The sequence below is a fragment of the Rhinoraja longicauda genome, chromosome 34, assembly GCF_053455715.1.
Source record: "Rhinoraja longicauda isolate Sanriku21f chromosome 34, sRhiLon1.1, whole genome shotgun sequence".
NCBI lineage: Eukaryota > Metazoa > Chordata > Chondrichthyes > Rajiformes > Arhynchobatidae > Rhinoraja > Rhinoraja longicauda.
Genome location: NC_135986.1, coordinates 1,140,115 through 1,156,627, shown reverse-complemented (window position 1 = coordinate 1,156,627; position 16,513 = coordinate 1,140,115). Strand labels below are relative to the sequence as shown.

The 16,513-nt window shown below is 50.9% G+C and overlaps 1 protein-coding gene across 1 annotated transcript in view; it reads left to right on the top strand.

Moving 5' to 3' along the window:
• Positions 1–13,040, top strand: part of LOC144609241 (sodium/potassium-transporting ATPase subunit beta-2-like) — a 14,724-nt gene extending 1,684 nt beyond the window's left edge. Inside the window, exons 2-7 of the mRNA XM_078427665.1 lie at positions 5,421–5,549; positions 7,607–7,711; positions 7,807–8,012; positions 9,637–9,693; positions 11,605–11,700; positions 12,834–13,040. Of these exons, the coding sequence (XP_078283791.1) occupies positions 5,421–5,549; positions 7,607–7,711; positions 7,807–8,012; positions 9,637–9,693; positions 11,605–11,700; positions 12,834–13,013 (773 nt within the window). The 3' untranslated portion in view covers positions 13,014–13,040. The remainder of the gene's footprint in view (positions 1–5,420; positions 5,550–7,606; positions 7,712–7,806; positions 8,013–9,636; positions 9,694–11,604; positions 11,701–12,833) is intronic.
• Positions 13,041–16,513: the final 3,473 nt, after the last annotated feature.

Below are 16,513 nucleotides of genomic sequence, written 5' to 3'. Positions count from 1 at the left end.
ATCCTTAAGAGCTCTATCCAGCTCTCTCTTGAAAGCATCCAACGAACTGGCCTCCACTGCCTTCTGAGGCAGAGAATTCCACACCTTCACCACCCTCTGACTGAAAAAGTTCTTCCTCATCTCCGTTCTAAATGGCCTACCCCTTATTCTCAAACTGTGGCCCCTTGTTCTGGACTCCCCCAACATTGGGAACATGTTATCTGCCTCTAATGTGTCCAATCCCCTAATTATCTTATATGTTTCAATAAGATCCCCCCTCATCCTTCTAAATTCCAGTGTATACAAGCCCAATCGCTCCAGCCTTTCAACATACGACAGTCCCGCTCATCAGGTCATAATGTTTTGGCTCATCAGATCATCATGTGTTGGCTGATCAATGCATAATTACAAAGTCTAAATTTCACTTGCATGGCTAGGCACAGGGCCTCATGCAGGCAACTGAGAATAGCATGGATGAGGTGGGCCGAAGGGCATTGGACGGTATATGAACAGATTTGTGGCCCGCAATATCAGTGTGCTGAACTCCATGCCATTATACTAATCTCTGCCTGTACATGATCCATAACACAATCCCCCTGTACATCCATCTGCCCACCTAAAAGCTTCTTAAATGCCACTATGTTCACCAGATTGATCCCTGGGATGGCAGGACTTTCATATGAAGAAAGACTGGATAGACTCGGCTTGTACTCGCTGGAATTTAGAAGATTGAGGGGGGGATCTTATAGAAACGTACAAAATTCTTAAGGGGCTGGATGCGGGAAGATTGTTCCCGATGTTGGGGAAGTCCAGAACAAGGGGTCACACAGTTTAAGGATAAGGGGGAAGTCTTTTAGGACCGAGATGAGAACGTTTTTCTTCACACAGAGAGTGGTGAATCTGTGGAATTCTCTGCCACAGAAGGTAGTTGAGGCCAGTTCATTGGCTATATTTAAGAGGGAGTTAGATGTGGCCCTTGTGGCTAAAGGGATCAGGGGGTATGGAGAGAAGGCAGGTACGGGATACTGAGTTGGATGATCAGCCATGATCATATTGAATGGCGGTGCGTACAGGCTCGAAGGGCCGAATGGCCTACTCCTGCACCTAGTTTCTATGTTTCAATGGTATCTGCATCCGCCATCCCAGGCAACACCTTCCAGGCCTCCTCCACTCTATGTATTTAAAATAAAACATGCGCTTTACATCCACTTTAAATCTTGCCCCTCTTCTTAAACCCATGCCCTCTAGTCTTTGACGTTTCCACCCGGGGGGGAACTGTGTACCCGATTGAGAAAAATGTAACTCGTCACTGAATTTGTGGAGTTAATTCTCTGCCACAGAAGGCAGTGGAGGCCAATTCACTGGATGAAGTTAAAAGAGAGTTAAATAGAGCTCTAGGGGCTCGTGGAATCAAGGGATATGGGGAGAAGGCAGGCACGGGTTACTGATTGTGGATGATAGACAATAGACAGTAGGTGCAGGAGGAGGCCATTCGGTCCTTCGAGCCAGCACCGCCACAGTTTAAGGTGCAGGAGGAGGCCATTCGGCCCTTCGAGTCTGCACCGCCATTCACTATGATCATGGCTGATCATCCTACTCAGTATCCCGTACCTGCCTTCTCTCCCAACCCCCTGATCCCTTTAGCCACAAGGGCCACATCTAACTCCCTCTTAAATATAGCCAATGAACTGGCCTCAACTACCCTCTGTGGCAGAGAATTCCACAGATTCACCACTCTCTGTGTGAAAAAATACGTTCTCATCTCGGTCCTAAAAGATTTCCCCCTTATCCTTAAACTGTGACCCCTTGTTCTGGACTTCCCCAACATCGGGAACAATCTTCCCGCATCTAGCCTGTCCAACCCCTTAAGAATTTTGTAAGTTTCTATAAGATCTTCTAAATTCCAGCGAGTACAAGCCGAGTCTATCCAGTCTTTCTGCATATGAAAGTCCCGCCATCCCAGGAATCAATCTGGTGAACCTTCTCTGTACTCCCTCTATGGCAAGAATGTCTTTCCTCAGATTAGGAGACCAAAACTGTACGCAATACTCCAGGTGTGGTCTCACCAATGCCCTGTACAACTGCAGCAGAACCTCCCTGCTCCTGTACTCAAATCCCCTCGTTATGAATGCCAACATACCATTGGCTTTCTTCACTGCCTGCTGCACCTGCATGCCTACTTTCAATGCCAACTTTCCCCCTCTCATCTTGCAGCCATGCCCTCTAGTGTTAGACATCTCCACCTTGGAGGGGGGAGGGGGGAGGGGGGAGGGGGGAGGGGGGGGGGGGAGGGGGGAGGGGGAAGGTTCTGACTGTCTACCCTATCTATGCCTCTTGGTCATTATATATAGGTGAGACATCATGTCTTCAAAACAACATACCTATGGTATTTCCAACTTCCTCCCAGCGATCTCCCCGCAGCTCGGAGCTGGCCTAGTTGTGTTCAGGATTGTTTGGGACTGGGTTCCAGGCAACGGAATCGCATTTGCGTCAGTCGTGTCAGTGGAGTGGTGCCTTTGCCACGGGGAGAATCTTATCCCCCGGTGGGGTTTTTTACTGTAGGCGCCCTCGCTGAGAATCGTATCCCACTTCTATCACCGAGTAAACACGCAGCAGGGGGTAATGTATCCGGCAGGCAAGACTGACGTGCGGCGGAAATTCAGTCTGCTGCCTCAGACCTGCTTGCTCTCGCGTGTCGGTCGCCAGGTGTATTGGTTACCTGCCTGCCCTCTCGGGTGGATGTAATGGATCCCAGGCCAACAGGTCGGGGAAAGACAATGGAGGGATGGAATGGCAGAGCAGGTGGAGGGGGGAGACCTGTTCCAATTACTATTTTCTCGTTGGGGGTTCTCCCTGGTGGAAGGTTGCCAACTTCGGGACAAGCCCCCACGTGACCTCACCCAGCCAGCGGTTTGTCCTGTATTTGGGAGCAGGGAAGTTGGCAACCCCTACTAATACGGGACAAGGGCGGTCCCATACGGGACGATCTAATTCAGCCCGAGATACGGGGTGTCCCGGCTAACACGGGACAGTTGGCAACCCTGGCAAATCCCTGTCCCTCGACCAAACTCCCTGAAACTAAGGACCCAAAACACCATCGTTTTGGCGCCTCAAGCAGCCCCTGTTCCCCTTTGCACTTTGGAGATAGACAACAGACAATAGGCAATAGGTGCAGGAGTAGGCCATTCGGCCCTTCGAGCCAGCACTGCCATTCAATGTGATCATGGCTGATCATTCTCAATCAGTACCCCGTTCCTGCTTTCTCCCCATACCCCCTACCCCCTGAGATACAGCGTGGAAACGGGCCCTTGGGTCACATGGAAAACATGCAAACTCCGCACAGACAGCACCCCTAGTCTGGATTGAACCCGGTTATCTGGCGCTGGAAGACGACAACTCTACCGCTGCGCCTATCAGAAAGAAAGGAAAAAGAACATGAGGGGGCCAGAGCCCCTTAAACATGCCCCGCCATTCAATATGGTTATGGCTGATCAGCGCCAAGGCTCTCTGAAACAATTCCCTCAATTACCAAATTATTTCAGATGAATCTACCTCTGATTTAAATCCACCCCACCTTTGTGACCTCCGCAACCCTCCGGGTAGAACATTTCAGTAATTCGCTAGCCCCCATATTAAGTTCCTGCTTACAAAGGTTCACCTGCACCTCCTCCAACCTCATCTATTGCATCCGCTGCTCCAGATGTCAACTCATTTACATCGGCGAAACCAAGCGCAGGCTCGGCGATCGCTTCGCTCAACACCTGCGCTCGGTCGTCCGCGTTGACCAAACTGATCTCCCGGTGGCTGAGCACTTCAACTCCCCCTCCCGCTCCCAGTCTGGCCTTTCTGTCATGGGCCTCCTCCAGTGCCACAGTGAGGCCCACCGGAAATTGGAGGAACAGCACCTCATATTTCGCCTGGGCAGCTTGCAGCCCAGCGGTATGAACATCGACTTCTCCAACTTTAGATAGTTCCTCTGTCCCTCTCTTCCCCTCCTCCTTCCCAGATCTCCCTCTATCTTCCTGTCTCCACCTATATCCTTCCTTTGTCCCGCCCCCCCCCCTGACATCAGTCTGAAGAAGGGTCTCGACCCGAAACGTCACCCATTCCTTCTCTCCTGAGATGCTGCCTGACCTGCTGAGTTACTCCAGCATTTTGTGAATAAATACCTTCGATTTGTACCAGCATCTGCAGTTATTTTCTTACAAGTTCCTGCGTCCATAGCCATTGAGTGACTATACCTCCATTTTGAATGAGCCCCTCGCCTTGTGACAATGCCCCTCGTTCGAGATTCTCCCCCTAATTGAAACATCCAGATACCTTTCCTGTCATGAACCTCCTGGGTCGTTAAGGTGACCCATCATTCTTCTAACCTCCAATGAATACAGATGCAATTTGGTGCGATCGGGTCAGATGCAGGCGGGTGGGACATGGGGCATGTTGATCGGCGTGGGCTGGTTGGGCCGAAAGGCCTGTTTCCAGGGATATGGACCAAATGCAGGCAATTGGGACCAGTCCTGTGTGCCAATAGACAATAGGTGCAGGAGTAGGCCATTCAGCCCTTCGAGCCAGCACGGCCATTCAATACTATCATGGCTGATCACTCTCAATCAGTACCCCGTTCCTGCCTTCTCCCCATACCCCCTCACTCCGCTATCCTTAAGAGCTCTATCCAGCTCTCTCTTGAAAGCATCCAACGAACTGGCCTCCACTGCCTTCTGAGGCAGAGAATTCCACACCTTCACCACTCTCTGACTGAAAAAGTTCTTCCTCATCTCCGTTCTAAATGGCCTACCCCTTATTCTTAAACTGTGGCCCCCGGTTCTGGACTCCCCCAACATTGGGAACATGTTTCCTGCCTCTAATGTGTCCAATCCCCTAATTATCTTATATGTTTCAATAAGATCCCCCCTCATCCTTCTAAATTCCAGTGTATACAAGCCTAATTGCTCCAGCCTTTCAACATACGACAGTCCCGCCATTCCGGGTATCAACCTAGTGAACCTACGCTGCACGCCCTCAATAGCAAGAATATCCTTCCTCAAATTTGGAGACCAAAACTGCACACAGTACTCCAGGTGCGGTCTCACCAGGGCCCGGTACAACTGCAGAAGGACCTCTTTGCTCCTATACTCAACTCCTCTTGTTACGAAGGCCAACATTCCATTGGCTTTCTTCACCGCCTGCTGTACCTGCATGCTTCCTTTCGGTGACTGATGCACTAGACCCCAAAAAGCTGGAGTAACTCAGCGGGACAGGCAGCATCTCTGGAGAGAAGGAATGGGTGACGTTTTGGGTCGAGACCCTGCCCCAGGTGCAAAGAAGGGTGGCGACCCAAAACGCCATCCATTTCAGGGATCCCGCTGAGTTACTCCAGCTGTCAGTGTCGATCTGTAGTTCCCTGTTTCTAACCCGTGCCAGTGGTCTGCTTGCCCCCACAGCCCTCATCCTGCTGTTCTATTTGGTCTTCTACGCCTTCCTGGCAGGGCTGTTCAGCCTGACGATGTGGGTGATGTTGCAGACCACGAACGATTACGCCCCAAAGTACCAGGACCGAATAACAAATCCAGGTACGAGGCAGCCTGACCGCCAAGCCGCTGGTCCGCAGAGCAAGCAATGGCCGTCTGTATCTTTGGTCGACAAAAAAATGCTGGAGTAACTCAGCGGGTCGGACAGCATCTCGGGAGAGAAGGAATGGGTGACGTTTGGTCCCATTCGGGAGCTTCTCTCCCGAGATGCTGCCTGACCCGCTGAGTTACTCCAGCATCTTGCGTCTACCTTCGATTTTAACCAGCATCTGCAATTTTGTTTTCCTCCGCCATCTGTATCTTCATGGCAATGGTCATCTTGAGTACAACAGGATACAGTTCTGTCAAATTAGAGGGTATAGATTTAAGGGGATGGCACACAGGACAATATAGATCAGGGCTTTGGCCCACAACCTCTTCCCAAAGCCTCCACATCTTTCATGTAATGGGGTAAGCAGTAGTTTAGTTTAGAGATACAGTGTGGAAACAGGCCCTTTGGCCCACCCAGTCCGTACCGACCAGCAATTCCCCCACATTAACACCATCCTACACCAGGGCCAATTTTTACATTGTACATCAAGTCAAGTCAAGTCAAGTCAAGTCAAGTCAAGTCATGTCAAGTGAAGTCAAGTCAAGTCAAGTCAAGTCCAGCGGTAGAGTTGTTGCTTTACAGCGAATGCAGCGCCGGAGACTCAGGTTCGATCCTGACTACGGGTGCTGCACTGTAAGGAGTTTGTACGTTCTCCCCGTGACCTGCGTGGGTTTTCACCGAGATCTTCGGTTTCCTCCCACACTCCAAAGACGTACAGGTATGTAGGTTAATTGGCTGGGTAAATGTAAAAAATGTCCCTAGTGGGTGTAGGATAGTGTTAGTGTACGGGGATCGCTGGGCGGCACGGACTTGGTGGGCCGAAAAGGCCTGTTTCAGGCTGTATATATATGATATGATGATAAGTCAAGTCAAGTCAAGTCATGTCAAGTCAAGTCAAGTAAAGTCAGGTCAGGTCAGGTCAGGTCAGGTCAGGTCAGGTCAGGTCAAATCAAGTCAAGTTTATTTGTCACATACACATACACGATGTGCAGTGAAATGAAAGTGGCAATGCCTGAGGATTGTGCAAAAAAAAAAGAAGCCAATTAACCTACAAACCTGTACGTCTTTGGAGCGTGGGAGGAAACCAAAGTTTTCGGGGGAAACCCACGCAGGTCACTGGGAGAACGTACAAACTCTGTGGAGACAACACCAGGGCGGAACACAGGTCTCTGGAGCTGTAGGGCAGGAACTCTACCGCCTCACCACCGTCCCTGCCAATAGACAATAGACAATAGGTGCAGGAGGAGGCCATTCGGCCCTTCGAGCCTGTACGCACCGCCATTCAATGTGATCATGGCTGATCATTCTCAATCAGTACCCTTTTAGAAGGATGAGAGGAGATCTTATCGAAACGTATAAGATTATTAAGGGGTTGGACACGTTAGAGGCAGGAAACATGTTCCCAATGTTGGGGGAGTCCAGAACAAGGGGCCACAGTTTAAGAATAAGGGGTCGGCCATTTAGAACTGAGATGAGGAAAAACTTTTTCAGTCAGAAAGTTGTGAATCTGTGGAATTCTCTGCCTCAGAAGGCAGTGGAGGCCAATTCTCTAAATGCATTCAAGAGAGAGCTGGATAGAGCTCTTAAGGATAACGGAGTCAGGGGGTATGGGGAGAAGGCAGGAACGGGGTACTGATTGAGAATGATCAGCCATGATCACATTGAATGGCGGTGCTGGCTCGAAGGGCTGAATGGCCTCCTCCTGCACCTATTGTCTATTGTCTACCCCATTCCTGCCAATAGACAATAGGTGCAGGAGGAGGCCATTCGGCCCTTCGAGCCTGTACGCACCGCCATTCAATGTGATCATGGCTGATCATTCTCAATCAGTACCCCGTTCCTGCCTTCTCCCCGTACCCCCTGACTCCGCTCACCATCACAACGTTTTTAGAAACATTTAGACTGTTCTCCAACCAAGCATGAGTGGGGTTTGTAAAGTGGGGGGTGGGTGGGGGGTGTTGTGGCACAGGTGCTGGAGAATTGCCCCCCTCTCTCCCTCCACCCGTAGGCTTGATGATCCGGCCGAGAGCTGACAGCCTGGTGGTGGGTTTCAACGTGTCTCAGAAAGCCTCCTGGCAGGGCTACACCAACGCCCTCAACGTCTACCTGGACTGTAAGTAGACGCGCCGGAGAACGTCTCTCCCAGGTTAGCTCTCCCCCGGCCGCCCCCCCAGCCCACGCAGTGACCTTCTCTCGTCTCGCCTCCAGCCTACAACGACAGCGTGCAGGTGTTGACCAACGACCGGTGCAAGCCAGGGGGCTACTTCCTGCAGGAGGACAGCAGGGACGTGAGGAACACACCCAAACGCTCCTGCCAGTTCAACCGCACCTCGCTGGGCCGCTGCTCGGGCCTGGAGGACAGGACCTACGGCTACGGAGAGGGCAAGCCCTGCATCCTCGTCAAGATGAACAGGGTGGGTCGGCCGCTAGCTGGTTGACACCGACTGAGGGCAGCACGATGGCGCAGCGGTAGAGTTGCTGCCTCATGGACAATAGACAATAGACAATAGACAACAGGTGCAGGACCTCCAATGAATACAGATGCAAATTAACAGATGGCCCCTTGTTCTGGACTCCCCCAACATTGGGAACATGTTGATTTATTCACAAAATGCTGGAGTAACTCAGCAGGTCAGGCAGCATCTCGGGAGAGAAGGAATGGGTGACGTTTCGGGTCGAGTCCCTTCTTCAGACTGATGATTCTTAAACTGTGGCCCCTTGTTCTGGACTCCCCCAACATTGGGAACAGGTTTCCTGCCTCTAACGTGTCCAACACTGGAATTGTATACACGGAGAGTGGTGAGTCTGTGGAATTCTCTGCCACAGAAGGTAGTTAAGGCCAGTTCATTGGCTATATTTAAGAGGGAGTTAGATGTGGCCCTTGTGGCTAAAGGGATCAGGGGGTATGGAGAGAAGGCAGGTACGGGATACTGAGTTGGATGATCAGCCATGATCATATTGAATGGCGGTGCAGGCTCGAAGGGCCGAATGGCCTACTCCTGCACCTATTTTCCATGTTTCTATGTTAACATATAATGAGTGTTTGAAGGCACTAGGCAGAAGGATGAGGGGGGAGGACATAATTGAAACCTGTAGAATGGTGAAAGCTTTGGATAGAGTGCATGTGGAGATGATGTTTCCACTAATGGGAGAGTCTAGGATCAGAACCATAGCCTCGGAGTAAACGATTGTATCTTTATAAAGGAATTGAGGAGGAATGTCTTTAGTCCGAGGGTGGTGAATCTGTGGAATTCATTGCCACAAGTGGAGGGCATGTCAATGGATATTTTTTAAAGGCAGAGATTGGCAGATTTTTCTTTGGTAAGGGTGTCGGGAGTTATGGGGCAAAGGCAGGAGAATGGAGTTGAGAGGGAGAGATAGTTCAGCCATGGTGGCTTCTTGCTATTGAGGGCGTGCAGCGTAGGTTTACCAGGTTAATTCCCGGAATGGCGGGACTGTCATATGTTGAAAGACTGGAGCGACTAGGCTTGTATACACTGGAATTTAGAAGGATGAGAGGAGATCTTATCGAAACGTATAAGATTATTAAGGGGTTGGACATGTTAGAGGCAGGAAACATGTTCCCAATGTTGGGGATTGTCCAGAACAAGGGGCCACACAGTTTAAGAATAAGGGGGAGGCCATTTAGAACTGACTTTTTCAGTCAGAGAGTTGTGAATCTGTGGAATTCTCTGCCTCAGCGGGCAGTGGAGGCCAATTCTCTGAATGCATTCAAGAGAGAGCTAGGTAGAGCTCTTAAGGATAGCGGAGTCAGGGGGTATGGGGAGAAGGCAGGAACGGGGTACTGATTGAGAATGATCAGCCATGTGAATGGCGGTGCTGGCTCGAAGGGCCGAATGGCCTCCTCCTGCACCTATTGTCTATTGTGGAATAGACTTCATGGGCTATGAAGTCCATTCCACCCGTAGTTGGGATTGAACCCGGGTCTCTGGCGCTGCGCCACCGTGCCGCCCATTAACCTTTTGGGTACCAGGATGCTTCATAGAATGACAATAAATGTCTCCTTTCCCCTTGCAGATCATTGGGTTCCTTCCAGGGGCAGAAATGACCCCATACGTGTCGTGCAGTGGCAAGGTTAGTGGCTCCTGGATCTCCTGCATTGTTCCGTTGGCCATTTCCTCACCACGCCGATGGTGTTAACCACCTACGCTTGATTTCCACCTCCTTCCACTTGCCGGACTGCTGCAGGAGGCAACGCCTCACCAGAAGGAATGATCAGTAGCACAGTAAAGCTTGTGAATGCCTGCCAGCACCAGGCTGGAGAAAGCTCAGTGGATTGAGGCGTCTACAGATTGCCATTGAGCCTGGAGTAAACCGGGACACTTTGACCATTGCCGTGTGCAACAGGGAGATCTTTTGCAAGGCTCCATGTGCACGATTCTCTTGTGCATGGAGGTGCCCGAACGGTTGCAGGAAGGCCATTCAGCCCATCGAGTCTGCAATGGCTCAGTGCTAGACTTATCCATAGTCACACCGTGGAAACAAGTCCGTTTGGCCCAATTTGGAATTACACTGGAATTTAGAAGGATGAGAGGGGATCTTATTGAAACGTATAAGATTATTAAGGGGTTGGACACGTTAGAGGCAGGAAACATGTTCCCAATGTTGGAGGGAGTCCAGAACAAGGGGCCACACAGTTTAAGAATAAGGGGTAGGCCATTTAGAACAGAGATGAGGAAAAACTCTTTCAGTCAGGGAGTTGTGAATCTGTGGAATTCTCTGCCTCAGAAGGCAGTGGGGGCCAATTCTCTGAATGCATTCAAGAGAGAGCTGGATAGAGCTCTTAAGGATAGCGGAGTCAGGGGGTATGGGGAGAAGGCAGGAACGGGGTACTGATTGAGAATGATCAGCCATGATCACATTGAATGGCGGTGCTGGCTCGAAGGGCCGAATGGCCTCCTCCTGCACCTATTGTCTATTGTCTATTATCTATTGAGGAGCAGAGGGATCTAGGAGTGCAGGTACATGGTTCCATGAGTGGCGTCACAGGTAGGAGGGGAGTGTCGGAGAGCAGAGGGATCTAGGAGTGCAGGTACATGGCTCCATGAGTGGCGTCACAGGTAGGAGGGGAGTGTCGGAGAGCAGAGGGATCCAGGTGTGCAGGTACCATGTGCATAGGCGTGCATAGTTGCATGAAAGTGGTTCCACGGGTAGATAGGGGGGTGTCGTAGAGCAGGGGGATCGAGGAGTGCAGGTACATCGTTCCCTGGAAGTGGTGTCACGGGTAGATAGCGTGGTCCAGAACTTATTGTGCTCTTTGTGTGAGCTTGCTGTGTCAGATTGGCAGCTTTGTTCCTCAATGTGCACGATTCTCTTGTGAATGGAGGTGCCCGAATGGTTGCAGGAAGGCCATTCAGCCCATCGAGTCTGCAATGGCTCAGTGCTAGACTTATCCATAGCTGGCCCAATTTGCCCACGGTGACCAACGTGCCCCACCTGCCTACATTTTCAGCACTACAACGTTGCCAGAAGGTTGTGGTCCACGCTGGGACATCCCATGTTGGACATGTGTATCTCCTGCACCCTCCCCCCCCCCCCCCCCCCCCCCCCCCATGCCACAATTCCGAGCCCCCTTCCCCAATACATACGGTTGAATGTTGGTTATTCTATCAGGTCACTTCATCATCATCATATATATACAGCCGGAAACAAGCCTTTTCGGCCCACCAAGTCCGTGCCGCCCAGCGATCCCCGTACATTAACACTATCCTACACCCACTAGGGACAATTTTTACATTTGCCCAGCCAATTAACCTACATACCTGTACGTCTTTGGAGTGTGGGAGGAAACCGAAGATCTCGGCGAAAACCCACGCAGGTCACGGGGAGAACGTACAAACTCCTTACAGTGCAGCACCCGTAGTCAGGATCGAACCTGAGTCTCCGGCGCTGCATTCGCTGTAAAGCAGCAACTCTACCGCTGCGCCACCGTGCGCGCCACTTAAACTTCACCCTTCTTTTTTTGTTTTGACCCTCTGCGTCCAGACTGGAGATTCGGGTCAAATTCGGGAGCTGAGTTACTTCCCTCCCAATGGAACCTTGGACCTGATGTACTTCCCATACTACGGGAAAAAGGCGCACGTGAGTAACGAGTCCTTGGCGGCTACACGAGCCCTTGGCGGCTAATCACAAGACGTGTAGCAAAGAAAACTGCAGATGCTGGTTTTCAATCGAAGGTAGTCACAAAATGCTGGAGTGTCTCAGCGGGTCGGGCAGCATCTCTGTGGAGGGAAGGAACGGGCGATGTCACCCACCCAAGGAAACGTCACCCATCCAAGGAAACGTCGCCCGTTCCTTCTCCCCAGAGATGCTGCCTGACCCGCTGAGTCGCTCCAGCACTTTGTGTATACTTTACCCCAATCACAGTTGGAGGATTGGGTGGGGAGGTTGGTGTCGGGGGCTGGATGGAGGTTATAAGATAGAGAAGTGTGGGGATGGGGAGGGTATAGAGGCCAGAGGGACTTGCAGTGGATGGTCTAGAGGCTGGAGGAGGTTGGAGTTATGAGGGGGGTAGAAGGGGTTATAGAGATACAGGTAAAGGGCGTTAAAGATGGGGAGGGATGTAGAGGTTTTAGTGTGTTGCAGATACTGGGAGGGGCTGGAGGGGGTTAGAGAGATGGAGAGGGGTGTAGGGACTGGAGGGTATTGCAGATAGACAATAGACAATAGGTGCAGGAGGAGGCCATTTGGCCCTTCGAGCCTGTTCGCACCGCCATTCAATGTGATCATGGCTGATCATTCTCAATCAGTACCCCGTTCCTGCCTTCTCCCCATACCCCCTGACTCCGCTATCCTTAAGAGCTCTATCCAGCTCTCTCTTGAATGCATTCAGAGAATTGGCCTCCACTGCCTTCTGAGGCAGAGAATTCCACAGATTCACAACTCTCTGACTGAAAAAGTTTTTCCTCATCTCCGTTCTAAATGGCCTCCCCCTTATTCTTAAACTGTGTGGCTCCTTGTTCTGGACTCCCCCAACAACATTGGGAACATGTTTCCTGCCTCTAAACGTGTCCAACCCCTTAATAATCTTATACGTTTCGATAAGATCTCCTCTCATCCTTCTAAATTCCAGTGTAGGGAGGTGTGTAGGTGCTATGGAGACTGGGAGAGTGCAGAGGGGTTACAGAGACAAGGATATGTGGAAGGGAGCATCTTGAGGTGTTCTCTCGCCTGCCTGCCCCAGGGACTAGCAACTGCCCTCCCGTGTGCCGCAGGTGAACTACACACAGCCGGTGGTGGCCGTCAAGTTTATGAACATCACCAACAACATTGACATCAGGGTGGAGTGCAAGGTGTACGCCTCGAACGTGAAGACCAATGATGAGCGGGACAGGTTCGCCGGCAAAGTGGTCTTCACGCTGCACGTCGGCCTGGTCGAACCGGGCTCCCGCTAGTCCCTTTGAATTTGTGGTATCGGCAGGTGGGGAGAGACTGTCGTTGGGAGGTCGGGAGGGAAGGGGGGGGGGGGGGTTGGGTGGAGGGAATCTTTCAGACTGTGTTGAAGGTTGTATCTGGACGGATGGCCCATTCCTACTCCCATCTGACCCCCAACCTTAGGCACCTGGACTCTGTCCGAACTTCCAGGTGAACATTCCCACATCTTATGGGTTGGTCCCACATAGGAGATCACCCCCCTTCTCCTGAAGGGCTCCTGCCCTAAATCTTCCCCCAGATACCTGGGGAAAACAAAGTCTATCACAGCAATTAAAAAAAAGACTATCGAACCTTCTGCATGCATTTTGACTTGTGTACGAGATAGTTCACTTCCTTGGCTTGCATTCCTGTGTGATCTGCACAAGGTTGCACACTTGCATGTGTAGAAGTAAAAACTGCAGATGCTGGTTTAAATCGAAGGGAGACACAAAGTGCTGGAGTAACTCAGGCAGCGGGTCAGGCAGCATCTTTGGAGAGAAGGAATGGGTGACGGTTTCGGGTCCAGACCCTTCTTCAGTCTGATGTCAGGGCGGTCCCACCCCAATGGGTGACGGTTTCGGGTCCAGACCCTTATTCAGTCTGATGTCAGGGCGGTCCCACCCCTCCCCTGACATCAGTCTGAAACATCACCCATTCCTTATCTCCAGAGATGCTGCCTGACCCTCTGAGTTACTCCAGCATTTTGTGTCTCCCGTGCATGAAATGATGGTGTTTTTTTGCAAATCCCTTGTCCTGTGTGAATGACAATAGACAATAGACAATAGACAATAGGTGCAGGAGTAGGCCATTCAGCCCTTCGAGCCAGCACCGCCCTTCAATGCGATCATGGCTGATCACTCTCAATCAGTACCCCGTTCCTGCCTTCTCCCCGTACCCCCTCACTCCGCTATCCTTAAGAGCTCTATCCAGCTCTCTCTTGAAAGCATCCAACGAACTGGCCTCCACTGCCTTCTGAGGCAGAGAATTCCACACCTTCACCACTCTCTGACTCAAAAAGTTCTTCCTCATCTCCGTTCTAAATGGCCTACCCCTTATTCTTAAACTGTGTGGCCCCTTGTTCTGGACTCCCCCAACATTGGGAACATGTTTCCTGCCTCTAATGTGTCCAATCCCCTAATTATCTTATATGTTTCAATAAGATCCCCTCTCATCCTTCTAAATTCCAGTGTATACAAGCCCAATCGCTCCAGCCTTTCAACATACGACAGTCCCGCCATTCCGGGAATTAACCTAGTGATGGTCAGTCAATATTCAGAGGGGCTGTGATCTGTTTATTGCACTGCCTTGGGCTGCGTTGAGTTATATTGGACCAGACGCTCCTCCCTTCTCCACGCCCTTCTCCCTTCCCCAGTTTCTTGCAGGTACCAGGGTCTCGGTGTCGAGAGGGGGGACGGGGTTGGCCGCTGGGCCCCTGGACTTGCTGTGCTGCTTTGTGGAGCTCTCTGATCTGATCGTGGCTCTTTCCCCGTAACACGTCACCCCTGCTCCATCTCATTCTGCCCCCACTGCTCGCTCCAAACACTCATGAGATAAAGTTCCCCCTTGCTTCAGTCCGCAATGTCTCAAATCTGAGTGGCACAGCGGTAGCGTTGCTGCATTGACCCGGGTTCGATCCTGACTACGGGTGCTGTCTGTACAGAGTTTGCACGTTCTCCCAGTGATCGTGTGGGTTTCCCCCCCCCAGGTGTTCGGTTTTCCTCCCACATCCCAAAGATGTGCAGGTTTGTAGGTTAATTGGCTTCTGTAAATCGTCCCTAGTGTGTGTGTGTGATAGAACTAGCGTACAAGTGATTGTTTGTCAATAGACAATAGACAATAGGTGCAGGAGGAGGCCATTCGGCCCTTCGAGCCTGTACGCACCGCCATTCAATGTGATCATGGCTGATCATTCTCAATCAGTACCCCGTTCCTGCCTTCTCCCCGTACCCCCTGACTCCGCTATCCTTAAGAGCTCTATCCAGCTCTCTCTTGAATGCATTCAGAGAATTGACCAGCATGGACATAGTGGGCCGAAGGGCCTATTTCCATGGTGTATCTGCAACCTAATCTTAAAAGACATGGTTGCTATTGAGTGAGTGCAGCAAAGATTCACTAGACTACACCTGCCAATGTTGTTCTATCTAATGAGAGCTTCTGTAGGCCAGGTCTCTCTGTGCTTAAAAGTTCAGACGGTGACATTTAGATGACGTTGAGATATTTTACATTTCTCCGAGGGCTGAACAGGACAAGGGGATGTTTCCCTGGGGGAGTGTTGCAGCATCTGAAGCGTGGTCATGCCATCAGCGTCTGAGCTGATTGGTAAGTCACAACCCGAGAAGGTTGTGGAGGTTCGGTTATCCAATGCCAAGGGATTGATTCCTGGTTATTAGAGGCTGCACGGTCTCTTCCTGTTCCCGGTTTTCAAGGGAAAGGGGAGTGGGGGAGGAAAATAGTGTAGCGGTAGACGGATAGTCCGTACCTGGAAAGAGCTGCTAGAAGAAGATACAGAAGCAACTATAATTACGCAGTGGAGCAGCGGTAGAATTGCTGCCTTGCAGCGCCAGAGACCCTGGTTCGATTCTGACTATGGGTTCTGCCTGTACAGAGTTTGTACGTTCTCGATGTGACCGTGTGGGTTTCCCCCGGGACCACTTTCCTCCCAAATTCTAAAGACTTGCTGGTTTCTAGGTTAATTGGCATCTGTAAATTGTTCCTAGTGTGTTGGATGGAACTAGTTATTGTGGTCAGTGTGGGCACACTTTACCACTAAAACTAAGCACTAAAATGACAACTTTCAAAGAAACATAGAAAATAGGTGCAGGAGTAGGCCATTCGGCCCTTCGAGCCTGTACGCACCGCCATTTTAATATGATCATGGCTGATCATCCAACTCAGTATCCCGTACCTGCCTTCTCTCCATACCCCCTGATCCCTTTAGCCACAAGGGCCACATCTAACTCCCTCTTAAATATAGCCAATGAACTGGCCTCAACTACCTTCTGTGGCAGAGAATTCCACAGATTCACCACTCTCTGTGCGAAAAAAAACGTTCTCATCTCAATAGACAATAGGCAATAGACAATAGGTGCAGGAGGAGGCCATTTAGCCCTTCGAGCCAGCACCGCCATTCAATGCGATCATGGCTGATCACTCTCAATCAGTACCCCGTTCCTGCCTTCTCCCCTCGGTCCTAAAAGACTTCCCCCTTATCCTTAAGCTGTGAACCCCTTGTTCTGGACTTCCCCAACATCGGGAACAATCTTCCTGCGTCTAGCCTGTCCGACCCCTTAAGAATTTTGTAAGTTTCTATAAGATCCCCCCTCAATCTTCTAAATTCCAGCGAGTACAAGCCGAGTCTATCCAGTCTTTCTTCATATGAAAGTCCCGCCATCCCAGGAATCAATCAATTCGAAAGATATGTGGAGAGGAAGAGTTTAAAGGGATTATGGACCAAATGCAGGCAAATGGTACTTTGTCCAGA